The 18,051-nt window shown below is 45.7% G+C and overlaps 1 protein-coding gene across 2 annotated transcripts in view; it reads left to right on the forward strand.

The window, feature by feature from the left end:
- Positions 1-18,051, forward strand: part of ARFGEF3 (ARFGEF family member 3) — a 1,236,769-nt gene that overhangs the window by 666,045 nt on the left and 552,673 nt on the right. For both annotated transcript variants that reach the window (XM_069608078.1, XM_069608079.1), the window contains exon 14: positions 7,028-7,193. In XM_069608078.1, coding sequence (XP_069464179.1) covers positions 7,028-7,193 — 166 coding nt within the window. The remainder of the gene's footprint in view (positions 1-7,027; positions 7,194-18,051) is intronic.

The raw sequence follows: 18,051 nt of genomic DNA on the forward strand, positions 1-18,051 counted from the left end.
AAAGATACCCACAGGATGCGCTTGCAATGATAGCTTATGAGCAGTATGTGCATGACTTGTATCAGAAATATGGCGGCGAGGGGTGGCTGGAATATGACCGGGGTTTCAGGCTAAAGATGCAAATATAGCCAGCCATGTCATGGGACGAATTGGATGTCGGGGGTTACATCGACAAAGTGGTACCCTCCAGGGAGCCAGAGGACAAGCCGCAAGGGGAGAGGTCCCGGGCGGGGAGGGGCAGAGGGGGGTACACACAGCGGGGGAGGAGGTGCTTTTGCAGGCCTTCCTCCTGGGTGTATCGGGCAGCAGCCCACCAGGGGGAGCAAGAGAACTGCTGGAGGTTTGCAGAGGGGTACTGGTCGTATGGGAAATCATGCAGGTACAAGCACCAAAGGGGAGGCAGCGCCGGTCCCCGCAGAGCCACCCCAGGCGAGGCCAAACACAAGGACAGTAGCAAACCAAAAGAGAAAGCAAATGGGGACTAAAGTACCGGTAAAGCAATGCAATGTGGGGGAAATTGTAAATGACGAAATTATGATTAAAGGGAAATTACCCACGCCGGTTAACCTCCTTGCCATGACTCCTTTTCTGAATATATATCATAATAAGGTGGATGCGAAGTTGTTGTGGCAAGGGTTCAGGTGGGGTTTTCAGATCCCGGGGGTAGGTAGCCAGGGGGGGAATGAGGCGGCCAACCCACGGTCAGCGTTGGAGAAACCAGAGGTGGTAGAGAGGAAGGTGGAGAAGGAAGTGAAGCTGGGAAGAGTGGCAGGCCCATTCCCTGCTCCACCCATGGGCAACTTGGTGGTATCCCCACTAGGGTTGGTACCGAAGAAGGAAGAGGGCCAGTTCTGCCTGATCCACCACCTGTCCTTCCCCGAGGGTCAGTGGTGAATGATGGCATACCTGAAGAATTGTCCAGGGTACAGTAAGCCTCCCTGGAGGATGCGGTGCAAATGGTGAAAACGGCTGGAGAGGGGGCTCTGCTAGGGAAAGCAGACATAGAGTCGGCTTTTCGATTGTTACCAATCCACAAAGACAGTTACCATTTGCTGGGTTTCAAGGTGGGCAACGACTACTATTACGACAGGTGCCTGCCAATGGGTTGCGCTATCTCATGCGCTTATTTTGAGGCGTTCAGCTCCTTCTTGGAATTTACAGTAAGGCAAAAAGCGAAGGAAGGGGGAATTTTGCATTACCTGGATGATTTCCTCTTCATTGGGAGAAAGGGGAGAGAGGAATGCAGGGCCCTGATGGAAGAATTTCAAGGGAGGATGGGACAGTTTGGGGTGCCGTTGATGCCAGGGAAGACCATGGGTCCAGCCACTACGTTGACATTTCTGGGGATTGAGATTGATTCAGTGAAGGGCCAGTGTAGGCTCCCGCAGGACAAGGTACAGAAACTACAGGTCATGATACGGGGCCTATTGGGGAAAAGCAAGGCGACCCTGCGGGAGTTGCAGTCGTTAGCAGGTAACCTCAATTTTGCGGGGAGAGTGATACCATTGGGCAGGGCGTTTGCCAGAAGTGTGGAACTGAAAACAGTAGGTTTGCAACACGCCTCTCAGCACGTCCAGTTGGGAGCTGAGGTAAAGGAAGATCTCAGGATGTGGGACACCTTCCTAAAGAAATCCAATGGGGTGGCAATCTGGAGGGCAGACTGGACTAGCAGTTAGAGGCTCAAGCTGTTTACCGATTCCTCTGGGTCCCTGGGTTTTGGTGCAATCCTGGGGGACAGGTGGTGTGGCAAGGCATGGCCACTGGAGTGGCATAGGGAGGGTGTCACTAAGGACATTACGCTATTGGAACTATTTCCCATAGTAGTGGCATTCAAGTTGTGGGGGGGAGCACCTAGAGAACAAAAAAGTCACCTTATGGTCGGATAATTTGGCAGTGGTCCAGATTATTAACACAGGGTCGTCTAGCAATCTGAGGGTGCTGAGGCTTCTCAGGGAACTCACCAAAGGTCTGTTAAGTTTGAACATTGAAGTCCGGGCATGGCACATTCCCGGTGTAAAAAATACGGCCGTTGATTCTCTGTCTCATTTACAGTGGGACAGGTTCCGGGAAAGTGCCCCGAAGCAAGGAAGGAAATGGCCCCGTTCAAGGAACAGTGGTGGGGGGATGATTGGGGTGATCTGAGCTCCTTGGTAGAGACAGCACTGGCGCCAGGTACAGCTAAAAGGTACAGGGCATGTTGGGACCGTTTAACGCAATTCCAAGAAGAGGTACTGCCAGGCGATCGGGGTGAGAACCCGGTATGGGCCTTTGTGGGCTGGTGCTGGAGGACGGGGAAAACCCGGGCATGAGTAGGATACCACTTGGCAGCCATAGCGCATTACGCCAAGCTTAGGGTGGAGAAGGACCCCACCAAGGAACACTACATCACGTTGGCCATGAGAGGCTGGGCAAAGCAAACAGTAACAAAGCCAGATGAGAGGCGGCCAATTGATATTTTAAAATTACATGGGTTAATTAAATGTCTGGGCACAGTATGTAGCGGCGAGGCCGAGAGGGTACTGTTCACGGCTGCCTTTATGGTGGCATTCTTTGGGGCTCTCAGAGTCAGCGAGCTGGTGCCCGAGAATAAAGACGGCAAGGGGAGTGGGTTTTTACGCTTGAGGGACGTTCAGGTAAACAGCACACAAGTGGTCATCTATGTGAGAAGGTCAAAAACGGATCAGAAAGGGAAGGGAGCGGCGTTAACACTGCAGGGCATCCAAACTAGCAGAGTATGCCCAGTGGCGGCAGTGGCCAACTTTCTCCGGCAGCGGCTGCCATCGGAGGCAGAGGTGCCGTGGTTCTTGCACAGAGACGGGTCCGCACTAAGCCGTTTCCAGTTTAAAAAAGTGATGGCCCGGGGACTGGCAAAGATGGGGTTGACGGGGGGCCGGTTTGGGACACACTCATTCCGAATAGGGGCCGCCACCTCTGCGGCGGTTGGGGGATTGGGGGTGGAAGACATCAAGAGGTTGGGGAGATGGTCTTCGGGATGCTACAAACGATATATCAGGCCGGAAAAAATGTAAGTTAACCATGCCGTTCCCTTCACTTGTCATTTCCCAGCAGTACAAGGAAGGAGGAAGCGCACCGTGTGGGTAGTGGGGCACTCGTTCATCTCAAGGGCCAAGGCGAGCTGGACTCAGCAACAGGAGGAGCTAACAGCCGGCGAGTTCAGGATTGAGTGGCACGTGTGCCAGGGATGAAGTGGGCTCAGCTAAAGGGGCAGTTACAGAAATTGCTGAATAGGCAGCAGAAGCCAGAGGTGTTGGTGATACACTTGGGAGGGAATGACCTGACCAGCCTGGGGAGCGGGGTCTTGCTGATGGACATTACGAGCTCATTGCAGGAGATCTCGGCACAGTTGGGCGAAACTGAGATTGTATGGTCAGAGGTTATTCCCAGGGCACAATGGAGGGGGGCCGAGGACCATTCAACAGTTGAGAAATTAAGGAGAAAGCTGAATGGGGCCATGGCAAAGTTCTGCAGGGGCAGATGTTTCCATCAAATCAGGCATGGCCTGACCAACGGAAAGACGCCCGAGTACTTTCTAAAAGATGGGGTACACCTGTCCGCAAAAGGGATGGAGCTCTTTTTCTGGAATATTTGTACCAAATTGCTGGAGTTGTGAGAGGGAGACAGGTAGAAGGGAGCCACAGTGGGCGGGAACCCACTTAGTGGCGTGGCGGTGTTTGGGCAACCAAGCACAAATGATAGACTCGGGATGAGCCAGAAGGAAACCGGAATGTGTCTTCGCTCTTCCGGACCAGCGCCTCTTGGGGGCCTAAACGGCGGGGGAGTCTGGTGGTAACGTATAAGGCTCAGCTTCCCCCAAAAAACGGCGCTCTCCCCACCCACGACACCTGCACGGGCAGGATAGGCTCAGGTACAAAGGGTCGGGGGAGTTGGGGGCCTACTATACAAAAGTATAGGGGGAAGCAAGGGAAATCCAGCACGGAGCAAGCACCACACTTGCAGACTGAAGTTCACAAAATGTGTACAATAATTCTGTTGTTATGGAAATAAAACTGCGGCCAAGTTCGCCATATGAAACACTGTGTCATGCCAATTAATTGTTGAGAAGTAATAAAGCGCAGCTGGGGGCATGCGCAAAAGAATAATTGGCAAGATAAGCTAAATGGACAAATGTAGTGGTTATGTCGCTGACGACGGAAAAGACCACAAGCAAAATGGAGGAGGCAGCATTTTAACCGCTGCAGGGTCATGGCTCCTAGAACCTGGTACCCTCCCCCTGGGAAAGGGGAGGGCAGGGGGCGGAACAGCGCCAGGGTGACAAAACAACCCAAAAGCCCGCGAAGGGCTAAACAAAGGAAGTGGGCGGGGCGAGCCACCTTATAAGCAGCAGGGTCCGACGGCAGAAACATCTCGCTCCTGCAGTGGGACCCTGCTGACTCGTTGGTGCAGAAGGATTTCGTTTTCCACCCACCCACCCACCCACGAAAGGGCAGGGAAGGAGGGTGACACCTGGACGTCGCTGTCGCAGGACGGTCAGGATGATGTGCTGCGGTATTTGGGCAACCAAGCACAAATGATAGACTCCGGATGAGCCAGAAGGAAACCGGAATGGGTCTTCGCTCTTCCGGACCAGCGCCTGTTGGGGGCCTAAACGGCGGGGGCGTCTGGTGGTAACGAATAAGGCTCAGCTTCCCCCAAAAAACGGTGCTCTCCCCACCCACGACACCTGCACGGGCAGGATAGGCTCAGGTACAAAGGGTCGGGGGAGTTGGAGGCCTAGTATACAAAAGTATAGGGGGAAGCAAGGGAAATCCGGCACGGAGCAAGCACCACACTTGCAGACTGAAGTTCACAAAATGTGTACAATAATTCTGTTGTTATGGAAATAAAACTGCGGCCAAGTTTGCCATATGAAACACTGTGTCATGCCAATTGATTGTTGAGAAGTAATAAAGCGCAGCTGGGGGCATGCGCAAAAGAATAATTGGCAAGAAAAGCTAAATGGACAAATGCAGTGGTTATGGGGATTTGAGCCTTGTGTCCACACGGAACGGAGCAACGGGAGAAAATGTTTTTGGAGCACAACTGCGTCTAGTTCTGGCCCCCTTCCTTGCTCCCCTGGCAGTACCACACTTGCATCTAGGGAGGTGAAAAAACACAACCTCTCAGCGCCCTCCCCAGTATGCGCACACAGCAGTAAGCAGTAATGGGGCCTCTGAACGAATGGTCTCATTTCAGCATAACGTGTAGAGTTTTAGGCAATGATGGCAGCCCGCCTCTTTCCGACTTTCAAAGGGATCAGCCTCAGTACTGGCTTCCAGCTGAAGATACGTCTGCAGTCATATTCTTGATGCTGGTGTATTACTAGTAAATAGCCAGCACACGTGATCCGACAACACTTGCATGTTTTTCAGTTTTTAATGGACGTGAGCACTGGGGTACAAGAGCTATTCAAGGGGAAGCCACGTTTTCCTTTGACAGACAGGTCAAGAGCACTCCCTCAGCTGCTTGCTGTAGACAAGGATGTGGTGAGTGTTTTTCACAGAGCTGGCGTGCCCCCCCCCCCCCGCCCTCTTAAGGTCATCATTAGGAGTTTGGTGATAATGGTCAAAACACAATATTTGAAATACATCCTTTTTTTTTTATTCCAGCTAATTATGTGTTGTGATTTCATGCGATGGTTATAGTGTGGGAGAAGTAGAAAGTAGTGCATGTGGTAAATACACGTCATGAACCCTATGTAGGAATGTATACGTACCCCAGGCTGTAAGTGTGAAATGAGTCCCCAAATCACAATTTAGTCTCATTTTAAAAATCGTAGGTAATGAAAATGCCACATCTCTTTGCTCTTACCACCATTCTTCTAATGTGGCCAGAGGTGACAGAGCCGTTGAATAAACTGTGCAGGCATGTTTTTAAATCTGTCCAGGCATGCCCAACCAGTTGAATGCAGTAAAAGGGAAGAGGGGGTGCTGATCTAGAAGACTGGAGATCTGGGTGGGGAGTGGGCATGACCAAAGGACTGCAAACTCTGTTTTGAATAGGAAGGGTTTCTTGCTGCAAAAAGGTCTGAAAATGGTGGGATGTACTGTTTTATTTTTTTACTTTGGGCTATTGGGTGGTGCTTTAGCGCCACCTATAAGTGGAAACTATTGTATTAGAACAAGTACGGAGACATGGCATATGAGGAGGCACAAACAGCTTATAGGTGTTGTTTGGTTATTTACCCACCCATTGACTGCCCATGGTCATGCTAATCTCTATGGCCATTCCCACACCTCCTCATGGCAACTCTTTTAGCTGTCTTTACTCAAGCCTTACCATCAAACCTTGCACTCAAAGTGCCTGCCAGAGTTTTCTCAAAGCAGTTTTCGGAGAGAGAAATACTTAATTGGAGTTGTAAACGTACTGCTGATGTAATAAAAATGTCTGAAACAGGTCTGCCTTCAGCCACTCGATTTTGTAAGCACTATGCATGTCCTTCACTGAAGTCCTGTTAACAACAAGCATTGGCAAAGCCAACCGTTTTGGCTTGTGTGTAGGTATTAGGTATTTGCCAGGCACTTATATTAGAGGCCCAGGTACTCGCACCATGTTGCGCCTGCTACCATCAATAAGCAGTTTATACCACTACGGCAGTGCCTGGCAAGTGCCTTCCCCATGCCTACACAAAAGCCAAAACGGTTGGCGTTGCCAGTGCTTGTTCAAATGTGCAGGCTGTGGTCTCATTTTATTCACATAAGTGGAGTGATGTCATTTAAAGTCCAAACACACCATCTCGAGATAATGCCATACTTTCTGGTAATTACACACAAGCCACCCTATCACACAAATACAGCAAGAGCACAGACACCTGAGGAATCTTTCATGTAGTCAGGGAAGACCATGGGTTCCTGGCGTAGCGTGGTCATTGCAACACCCAGTTCATTGTGGGTTGTTCATTGCTTAATCAGATGAAATACCTGTTGATATTCTGAAACTAAAATGGCGGTGTTCTTGCCATGTTGTTTAATGTGCTCTCCTCTAAACTTATCATCCCCTCCTCTCGTAGAAGGAGTTTCTGAAGCAGGTGCAGGCCAGTGGAGTGCTACTGGTCTTCTCCCAAATCTGGATCGAGGAGCTTTACCATCAGGTGCTGGACAAGAACTTGCTGGGGGACGCTGGATATTGTGGAAGCCCCGAGGAGCACTGCCTGCCTCTCATCACCATGCTGACCGGTAGGTAATGTGGCGCTGCCGTTCAAAGGCTGTGGTGGTGGATTGGAGCGCTCTGAGTTCCCTGCATGTTGTAAAAGTCTGCAAAGAGGAAAGTTCCCCCTGATGGAGCCCAGAAGAATCTTATGCAGCAGGGCTCAGCAAGCTCATTGTCTGCACTCTCTGTAACAATCAGTGCACCCGTTTATGAATGCATTATGTGCCGAATCACTAGAGTTTCCTAACAGGAAATGCATACACTAGCGTAATTATCATTCTTAAAAGCAAAATAAAATATAATTTCTCCTTTAAAAAATGTAATTGATGCATCAGGGTGTCCGCGACAGATCCGCAGATTGACTGGGCTGCAGGGCACAGAGCCCAATGTATAGTTCGTGTTATTCTCAAGAGTCATGTACGTCTAGTTCAGAAACTGTAAAATGAATGCAATATCATGCTCAGTAGCGGGCGCCGTCAAACGGTGCCTTCTAAATTGGTTGAAGATCGCAAATTGCTCACAGCTAGAGGATGGAATTTTAAGTTATCATGCATGTAGCATTGCAGCTCTGGGTATGTTGGGGAGGGATATAATAGGTGTTATCAGCCCATGCCTATCAGTTGTGGGCATAAGGTGAAGATGAGGGTGCATATGGACTGGTAAAGCCCGCCGCCCCCCCTCCCCCCATTCCCGGGCTGTCATGCAAGTATAATGTGGCAAAACCCACAAACACATGTTAAAAACAAAAATTAAACAGCCGGAGAAGGTGGTTGCAAAATATGAGTGAGGATTGCAACAGTGGTTACATCCCTGGCCTTTGCTGACCCATCACTGTCCGCCAACATTCCAATGCTGTGATATGGCGACAAAGCTGGTGGTGGCGAGCTTTACCGACCAGTAATGGCCCACGGGCCTGCAGTAATGGCCTCGAGTGAAGCAAGTGCTTTATTGACTTTAGCACCCAAGTTAACATGCAGGGTGCTGTGCGTCAAACCGTTTGTGGGTAGAAGATGAGTCACGGGGGGCACATGGACATGTAAAGGGCTAATGTTGGGGATGTTGGTTTTGATGGCCCATAAGCATTTTCAAGGCAAGTCCAGACAACGGGTCTCCCAAACTATTTGGTTTATTTGTCAATGAATAGGTCAGTTGTATATTTATAGAAATTGCAACGGCATCACGATGCAGACAGACAATAGGATCAAGTATGGTTCACACAATTTTATTAACTCAAAAGGCAGGATGGAGTAAGGCCTAACTTGCCCTATGCTAAGGCGGGATTTCCTTACCTAAAAAAGCAAAGGATAGTCTGTATCAGGAAGTCCAAAGTAAATGTCTGTCTGTGTCCAAAACCTATACTTGCCCTTACAACTAATGTATACAATGTGTAGAGATGTCAGCATCAACATTGGTCCTGGGAGGATAGCTCAGCGGCAACTTGCTCGCCTTGGAAACAAGACGACACAAAGCAACACAGGTTCGATCCCCAGGTCCCGCGCTTAGAAACCTCTGGGTACTAAGCGCGTTATAAATATGCAACTAAGACATATTCCTGTAACAGTGCCTCGATGCCCCCGGGCTTTGTGAGTGCTTTAAAAATGCAAATAAATAAATAAATTAGTAGTGTTCAGAGCTTCTTCCAGCACTTGGCTTGTAATTGGCTTCCCCTTTCACAAGTTCAAAATAGTCCATAATGCACAGGGGTTCCCTTCCTCAAGAGTTCAAATCTTCCAGCTTTTCAAAACAACACAATTTAGGGCGACACTTTCCAGCTCTTATGATATTGTTACTTTTCACTAGTTGACATAGGTAGTTAAGTTTGTTGACTTCAATATCACATAAGAGGTTGTTATAAAACACAAGCTTCTGTTCGGGTGCTTTCAGTGGTCTTTCCATACAGGGGTGCACTCTGGCTAGGCGCAGTTGTTGGACCACACAGTCCACCCATTCCAGGTCACGCAACTGATACCCTTTAAGGGTCTGACGCAAACCCCCTTCTGGGTCTCTCCGGGCGCGTTAGCGCAACGGAGCACGTTAATCATCCCATGTGGCATCTAGCAAAGTGTCCACCTCTGCAATGCAAGGAGATCATTCCCTCCTACTCGCTCGCAATAGTATATTGACCAACTCATTCCCTCTCCTCTACATCTCTCCTTAGACCTACCAACAATCGGTTTCAAGTGCCTTTATTTTGTTTCTGCTACCTTACCTCTCCCATATACTTAACACTGCATACGAGAATTTCCGTTTGTCTGGTCTGCCCAAAAGCAGAAAACGGGCCCGGCACACCTTTACCACCTCCAACATTGGCTGCCTAATCCTACTTGGTCCTGTCCACTGCTTGCAGTGGCAGATGACCAATGTGCACCTAAAGTGCCCCATTACCTGCTCTCGCTACATCTGCCTAACTTATGGACACTAAACTTTAACCAATACCACTTCACTCTCCATATCTTCAAACTGTAATAATAATAATAATAATTTAGCATTTATATAGCGCTACAAACCCTCAGGTATCTGAGCGCTGCTTATTATTACCCACAGTGTGTGATGCTCATTTATCGACCTTGGAAGGATGAAAGGCTGAGTTTGGCCCTGCCGGGATTCGAACCTGCATCAGCAGGCGCTGCACGGGTTTCAAAGCGAGCGCTCTACTCTTAGCCCTTACCCTCAGCAGGCGAAGTTGCCTGAAGTTCGCTTGCATCAGTACTTTGTTACAAGTGAAGTAATGCGATGTCGCTATCGCCCCTGCACCTCTACACCTCTACACCTCTCTGTACCCTGCCGCCAATGTTATAGCCCCTTGCCTCTCGGGGTGAGACTTCTTCCGGTTTGCTCATGGTGAACCACCATTGTACTGCTCTCCTTCTGGCTGGATTCATTATGGACCTTGCAAGCTCCTATGTTTGTTTTCCTGTGAAACTTAATCCAAGTCACACCCTCTCCACTATGCTTTCGAATAACCCTTCCTTTGCTACTGTCGCAGATCAATGCAACTTTGTCTACTCTAACTGCTTAGTAAATGCTCGGCCTCCCTCACCCTGAGATGAGGCTTGACCAATTTGCGCACCTTTTCGAATGTTGCCTCTCATGCCCATCTGCACACCTGAAGTAGCTCGCTTTACCATGAGGCGAGGCTTTGCCAGTCTGTGCACATACACCAATGTTGTCTTTAAATGATCGTTTCCACACCTGTAGTAGCCCCGCCCATACTATAAGACAAGGCTTTACTAGAGTGTGCTTCCATGATATCCGTAACCCTTATGCTGGGCCTTGCACTTTGCGTACTGTACTCTGCACTTACTGTAACTAGCGGCTAGATGCCTCAGGGTTTTGTGTGCTGATATAAATGTAAAAATAAATAAGTGAACTGGAGGAATCGCTGCTTTTCAAGTTAAGGGTTTGTATTTATTAACCATTTAAGCGGGGGAGTGTGGCGGTGCCTGCAATTATTTCTTATGGGAATTCAGGATGAACATACTCACCCCTAGTCATTCAAAGAGATCATATCCACATTGGGAGAGTGTTGAGTGGTAGCTGAACCGAGGTTCTGCTCTATTGAAAGGTATTTTATCAACCTTGGTGGTCGAATGGTTTAACAACCAATGTGTTTGTTGTTGTGTTTTCACCATTTCAAATTCCAAGCTTCCCCAGTGGCCACAGCAAATATAGGATCACTGCAACACGCTTTTAATTGCATATAAACCCTTTCTACTTGTACAATTTTTTTAATCTTTATTTTCTTATTTACTTACATGCTTTGGTTATCACAAAAAGCGTTTGCATGAACAGAAATAAATTACATTAATACATACATTTTCATTATGTAAACATTACAATCCTCACATTACAATAATTCATCATATCACACATCTATCAAATATTACAAAACAAGTCTAAAAATACCAATCATTAAAATGTATCCTACATTTAATTTATGTTCTAAAACAGTTATATCCACCTTGATTAAAACACTTGCATCATTCAATAACCATCAATTCATTGTAGTCAACATGAGGTAGGTCAATTAATTAAGAACAATCATTTATACAAATAGTCTGGGTGTATTAGTCATTTAATAATCTGGCCACTCTTTTCCAAAGATCGTGGGCACCCCCTGTTATCACAAACGAACTGGCAGAGCATATCGCCGTCCAGAATTGATCTTGGGAGATAGATGTTAAGTCTCTTACCAGTGATGAATGACCTCTTATGTAATATTTTTTTAGGTTGGGGCAGCCCATCAGTATATGTCTTGTCGTTTCCAAACTGTTTTTACAAAGTCAGCATTTTCTGTCTTCTACTGGAATCCCTTCCCAAGCTCCAATGTACTTGTGACAAGGTAATGCATTAAATCGCAACATTATCATGAAATGCTTGAGGTCATAACTACTATATTTCTGGAGGTAGTCACAAGCACTTCCTATACTAATCCACTGACTAGCATACTGTCTGTAACGCTCTTTTAGTACTCAGTGAATCCATATTCAGTGATACATCCCAATTTCTGGCCTTGGTTCTTAATTTAGTATAAAAGTTGCTTACCAGTTCGGTGTTCTCAAATGGGGGTTCCAAACAGACAGACTCTAGCAGTTTTTCTGATGATATAATTGATATAATTATATCTTTCATTAGTGGGTTACTATTCTTGATTTTATGATCTCTTTCCATCAAACCCATCATTGTATCCTCTATTGGATTCTGCATCTTGAGCTTAATATATCATTTACACTGTTGGACCGGCCAGAGAACCCTTAATGATGTGAGACCTAATTAACATCTAATGTCCTCCATAGGCACTGATCAAGTAAGTCTCAGAATCGGCCGTCACAGCTTTGCCTCTAGTCTGTTAAACCACTATATGTGTTCTTCACTGAGCACCTCAAGCCCATATAAAATGCTTGGTATTATGCCCGCCCTGTATATCTGTAGGTAGCCCTCTATTGAGTGGCCCCCCTACTAGCAAGACATTTTTGGCAATATTCCATTTCCTTATTTCCTTTTTTGTACATACTTTTTCCAAAAATGATCAAACCCAGATGTACATATGACAGGACAACCTCAGGTACTGTCCCATTTATTTCCTAATTAAAATTTGATTTACTACTTTGAGGCGCTCCATTTATCAGCACCTTTGTTTTCATTAGGTTTATCTCCATCTGTAGAATAGGAGGGCAATTCTTTAATTGATCGCTGCAGACCTATAAGAGTGCTGTCCAGGACCACAGTGTCGTCCACATAGGTGAGCCATTTTATCTCTTCCTTTCCTATCACAGGGGGGAAGCCTCGAATTTCATCAAGGGCTTTAGCCATATCTGCTAGATTTAAATTAAACAGTAGTGGTGATAATATGCAGCCTTGACTGAGGCCTTTGTTTGTCTATATGGGTCTAGTTTGACTCCCCTCTGTTTCCAAAGAGACTGCCATCGTGGTCCTGGTATGCATTGCCATAACAAAGTGCAATCATTTTGGGCACATTCAGCAGTGCCTTAATTTCGACCATAACCGTGATCTAGCAGCCCTAACGAATGCGGATGAATAATCCACGTAACATAGGTTTGATTTCTTCCCCTTACTAGCTTTAACTTCAGATATTAAATAGTGCAGTACCACTATATTGTCCAGTGTCCCCATTTTGTGCGGCCCAACCTTTTATTTTTCTTAGTAGCAGCGTCGCAAATATTTTCGCACAGACATCTGTCATGGCCAACATTTGATATTTTTCTGGGTCCATCCGTGACCCGTTTTTGTGCACTGGTTTAAATATAGTTTCATGCCAGCTATTGGGAACAACCCCATCCTGCCATATTGAAGTAAACATTCTAAGTAGTATCGGGGCCCAACTGGTTGGATCATGTCTAATTACCACGTAGGATATGACATCTGGGCCGGGGGCCAGTGAAGCCTTTAGACTGGTAATGGCGTTCAGAATGTCGTCCAGATCAAATGGGAAATTATGTCGATAATTAAACCCAATATGCTCTTCAGTGACATTTAGAGTTGTTTCACGATGATAATCGTTACTGATGTAACTCTCCCGATGCCGCTATGGGGTTTATCATTTTGAGATCTTTTTCTGACACGTATTGGCGATATAGGTACCAATATTACTTACTGTCCTTAGATCTGAACATACTAAACAGTAACTTCCCATTGCAGTTCATCATACAGTCTTGCTTGTATGATCTCAGCCAGGGTTTATATACATTTTTTATAGATGTAATCATCTTTTTTTTCCAGCCTCATTCGGGTATATGGTTCTTTTTGTTCTAGGGAACTCTCCTCTATACAATGCTTTCTTCCTCCTAATAATTATGTTGTATATGTTCAGGTGAGATTTACCATTTGTCATTATTACATACCAATGTTTTTGTGGCATGTGCCAAGCCCTCTCCCAGTCTAGTAACTATTTCCAGACTACCCATTCAGTCTAGATTGTTAATGACCGTTGGGCACAAAGCCAATAATTGATTATACTTGGCTATCTTAGGATCAGACCATCAAATCATATTCCCCCCTGTTGTTACTTGGAGATTCTGGTCACTTTTTACTTTATAATAGTTTTTTCTGCACTTAATCTCTAATTTCAATATTCTATGGTCACATAATGGAGTATGGATATGAGTTAGATGATGAATACATGTCCTTGCTATACCATTTGAAAATATGCAGTCTTCTCTGGTAGAAGCCCTACCCTTAGACCACATATCCCCATCCCTTATTACCTTCAGGATTAATGGGGTTCAGATACTCAAGGCCCATCCCACCTAAACACTAAACCATTTTTTTAACCATCTTCTCTTTGTATCTTTCCCTTGGTTGATTTATTATAGACGTTGTATATGTGAGTCAAGTCTTCATCACTGTCGAATTCATTCGTGACCACTTGATGGCAATATGAATTTAAATCTCCTACTAAAAGGATTCCTGTTTTAGGGTAGTCACTAGACCAGTGCTCAATTGTGCAGTCAACATACTTCATTATTCTTTTAGAGTTCAATCCACCAGGTGAGTCATACACATTAATGAGTACTAACCTTCCCATGGACTCCAAACCATTGATACATGCACTTAAAGCATAGGAGCAGTGACCTTTGACATATTCAAGAATCTTATACCTGGATCTCACCCCTATACACAGCCCTCTAGAGAGTTGGTCTATGCCTTTATTGCACGCAAACAGTTGTATAATAGATTTCCCGTCTATGATATATGATATAATAGGTTATTTATAACATGCTTAATACCCAGAGGTTTCTAAGCGCGGACCTGGGGATCGAACCTGTGTGGCTCCATGTCGCCTTGCTTGCAAGGCAAGCATGTTGCCGCTGAGCTAGCCTCCTGGGACAATGTTACTGCATAAAGTAGTCTCCTGTAGTGCAAACAGATCACAGTTTGTTATTATGGCCCTTCCCACAATACTTGTAAAAGACCTGTACTCTCTGGTATTCCACGATAAGGTAATTCAACTATTTGTGTCAGCATTTTATTCAACATAGTGCCGCAAACTCTCTGATGTCCATCTTTCTGTGATCATGTTTTGCACTAGACTCCCTAATACTAGTACAAGCTTTTAACACACTGAGCCTTTCACTTTGGAAACCATAACTTGCTCCCTTGTTTGAGTTCGATATCCTCTGCTTTGTATGTTTGTCTTCCCCAGCACATTTCTTACTCACAATGACATTGTATCCTATGTCCAATAATGGATCAGCCGATGCAGCTATTAATTCAGATATTAATGGGGACACAAATTCGACTATGGCCCAATGTTCCGGTCCATACAAATCTGATATTTCCATTGATGCAACATCAGAGGAAGTGATCCCTGTCAAACATGGTGGTTTTCCCCAGATGAACACTTTTAACCGTTTTCCAGACTTCATCTTGATAGTGGTCCTCTTGATTTTGGCAGTTCTTTGTTGGCTGTGCATTTAAGTTTGTTGCTCATACCCTGTCAAATGTGGTCCACTTTACTGATTTAATTCCACAGCTTTACCACCCCTATTTTGATAATTACCTGGGGACAGTACTTTTGGGTGATCTCGCTTTCTTCTTCTTTGGCTCTCCTTATTAGACTTCTCGTGCCATTATTATTATTCGACTGCCCATTTTTACTTGCCGGGTCATTTCTCCACAGCACTTCATTCTTATCTCTGGTTATTGCATTTCCCTCATTTGACACATCTACCTCACCTTGACCAGTAGATGTTAATTCTGCACTTTATTGGTGCTTTTTTGGCTTAGCTGTTTTAACCCAATGTTCAAGGTGCCCTCTATTTTCTGGGGCAATATTTGAACCTCTATTTTTGTTATCTGATTCAATCACTTCCAATTCCAATTCCGATTGATCACTGATGCAAGTAGTGTCACTGGTATTCAATGTTGCCAGAGAGCACCCATTTCTTTTTGATACTTTCTTAGATACCCCTTTCTTCTGGTTATTCTGCTTTACCCATTTCCTGTTATTTCATCTTCTACAGGATCTTGTACATTTCCCATAGTTCTGTGTGTCTTCACTATCGTTCATAGCTATTGAAATCATGGACAATGTACTTTGGTTTACCCCATTGCTTACAGGGATGCTGATTTCATGTACCACCTGGTCCAGCTCTAATTCATCTGTGAGGTCATGCTCTTCTATTTCAGTTCTCATGGGAGACCCATGTCCGGGCTTGTCATTGGAAAGTATTATGTCTACTATTTGTGCCACGGTCATGTTGATATCCCAGTGTGCTTTCATTAGTGATTAACATAACGCGAATACTGCTCACAAAGTGGCAGATAATGCATCAAGCATTGCATCCAGATTTGCCGAGTCAAAGGATGAACGTACCAGGGTATCATCTTCTTGTGTAGAAGAAGTCGTGTTAGCTGTTTCTGCTGCAGTGCGCTCAAGATCTGGTGATGCAGATAAATGTATTGCGATCAGGTTCTCGCAATGCTCTTGTGTAGTGCTCTTATGTTTAGGCAATGATGATGGTATACCCATAGAGTCTTGCCTATAATCGTAACACAGATTTAGTAGCAAGTTATTTTCCACCTCCATACTGTCAATATCAATCTGTGATACATTTCCATTACTTTTGCTGTGGTTCCGGCTCTGGTTATTGCCTCCTAGTCTTGCTGCAAAGATCCCATTGATTTTTGTCTGCTCACTCCCCTAAATCCACCGTTTTCAAGGTCTTTAACACCATATGGCCTCTCATTTTTGTCTTGTGCTTTTGCCACGAGTAAAGTGGAGGGGGCAGTCTGGTATTAAATTATTTTGTTTTTTTACATAAGAGCGCAATTTATGCAGCATGTTTATGGTATGACCTCAAAATGAGGCCTTGCTTGCACAATGTCAGTGAATATTATCACAGATTATATTACGAATGTACCTTTCAACTACCAAGCTGGGTGGTCGCCTCCTGTGAACTGCACCTTTCTATACTGCAGAGTGTAAGGAACTCATGGCAGCAACGGTAAAGACAGACACAAGTGATCACAGTTCAAGGGTGTTTATTGAACTTTATAATGGGTGAGATAAATGCCTAATCTAAACCTATATCTAAGATGGGAGCAAGCTACGACCATCAAATAATAAGGCAGTCCTTGTGACGTCTTGTCAAAATAAAAAGGGCCTATACTAAAAAAAAGAAATATTGCCAATCCTTACTACTAAATTACAAAAAGAGTGTGGGATAATGTTCACCAGAAAAGAAAGACATGTTCACCAAATTAAAAGTCAGGATGGTATGGCTTGGTCTCCCTTCCCCAGGTTTTAAGCACGGGACAAGGCAGGACTTCTGAGCACAGCACACTCTGGGCCTCATGAGCACGAGATTCACAGTTCCAGTTCAACACTATCAAAACCTTCCAAGGCTAAATCTCTTTCCTGACAAAGTCTCTTGCCTTAGGAGGTCTGCTGATTCACAACAACAAACTAACAAACAAAAGTTCCTTCGGTGGTTTTGCACCTGAGCGATTGCTCTTTGCCCCTAGGATCTCCCTCCGCCGGGCTCGGATCCTCCTTACAACTTGGGCCTTCCTCCATCGGATTCACTACGGCCTTTCAAAAGCAGCTTGTCATTTTTTAATGTCTTAATGTCCTTTTGAACAACTTATCCTTGTGGACAACCCTCGGCCGGGTTCAATTTTGTCCGATACACAGTTCAACTTGCTTTATCACAGTACAGGATTTACTTTCATTAGCACTCCCCTCGGCATCCCTTCACCGGGTTCATATAGCCACTTTAACATACTGTTCACAGTTTAGTCTGTCTTATCGCAACCTGTCAACTCGGGCCTCCCTCCCTCGGGTTCACTATGACCTTTCTTTAACACAGTTCATGAGTTGCTCCTATTCATCAGAAAGCAAGGTTTTCCTTCTCCTAGCTTTCTTTCGGCATCCCTCTGTCGGGTACACACTTGCCTCATTCCACAGTTTGCAATCCTATTGGAAAGCAGGGTACCCTTACCCCAGCTTTCCTCTGGAAACGGGTCAGAGACTTTTGATTGTGCAAGGGATTTGACGTAACCCCTGTAGGACCACTCTGACGCCTCTCGTCACCCCTTCCTACGGTCTGCTGGTTCTTGTAATTTCAAAACAGGTCTTGGTCAGAGTCTTTCGAATGAGTGCCCATGTGGCGTTGGACTCCTCTGCACCAGGACCTCAACTGGGCTTTCTTTAAAGTTCAAACACATACAGAAGGTCTTTCCCTTTCAAATTCCTTGTTTTTAAAAGGTTGCTACTTGCAACCTTGGGCTCAACACAGATCGGCTTTATCTATCAGCGTCCTCCGACTCGCCGTCTGTGCTGAATCCATTGGTTTCTTTGATCTCTGGAGTCAAGGATAGTACCACAGTAGCCAGCTTGCCACTCCACCTGCGTTATCAATG

This window comes from Ambystoma mexicanum, chromosome 4q, assembly GCF_040938575.1.
Source record: "Ambystoma mexicanum isolate Mex_15411 chromosome 4q, UKY_AmexF1_1, whole genome shotgun sequence".
Taxonomy (NCBI): Eukaryota; Metazoa; Chordata; class Amphibia; order Caudata; family Ambystomatidae; genus Ambystoma; species Ambystoma mexicanum.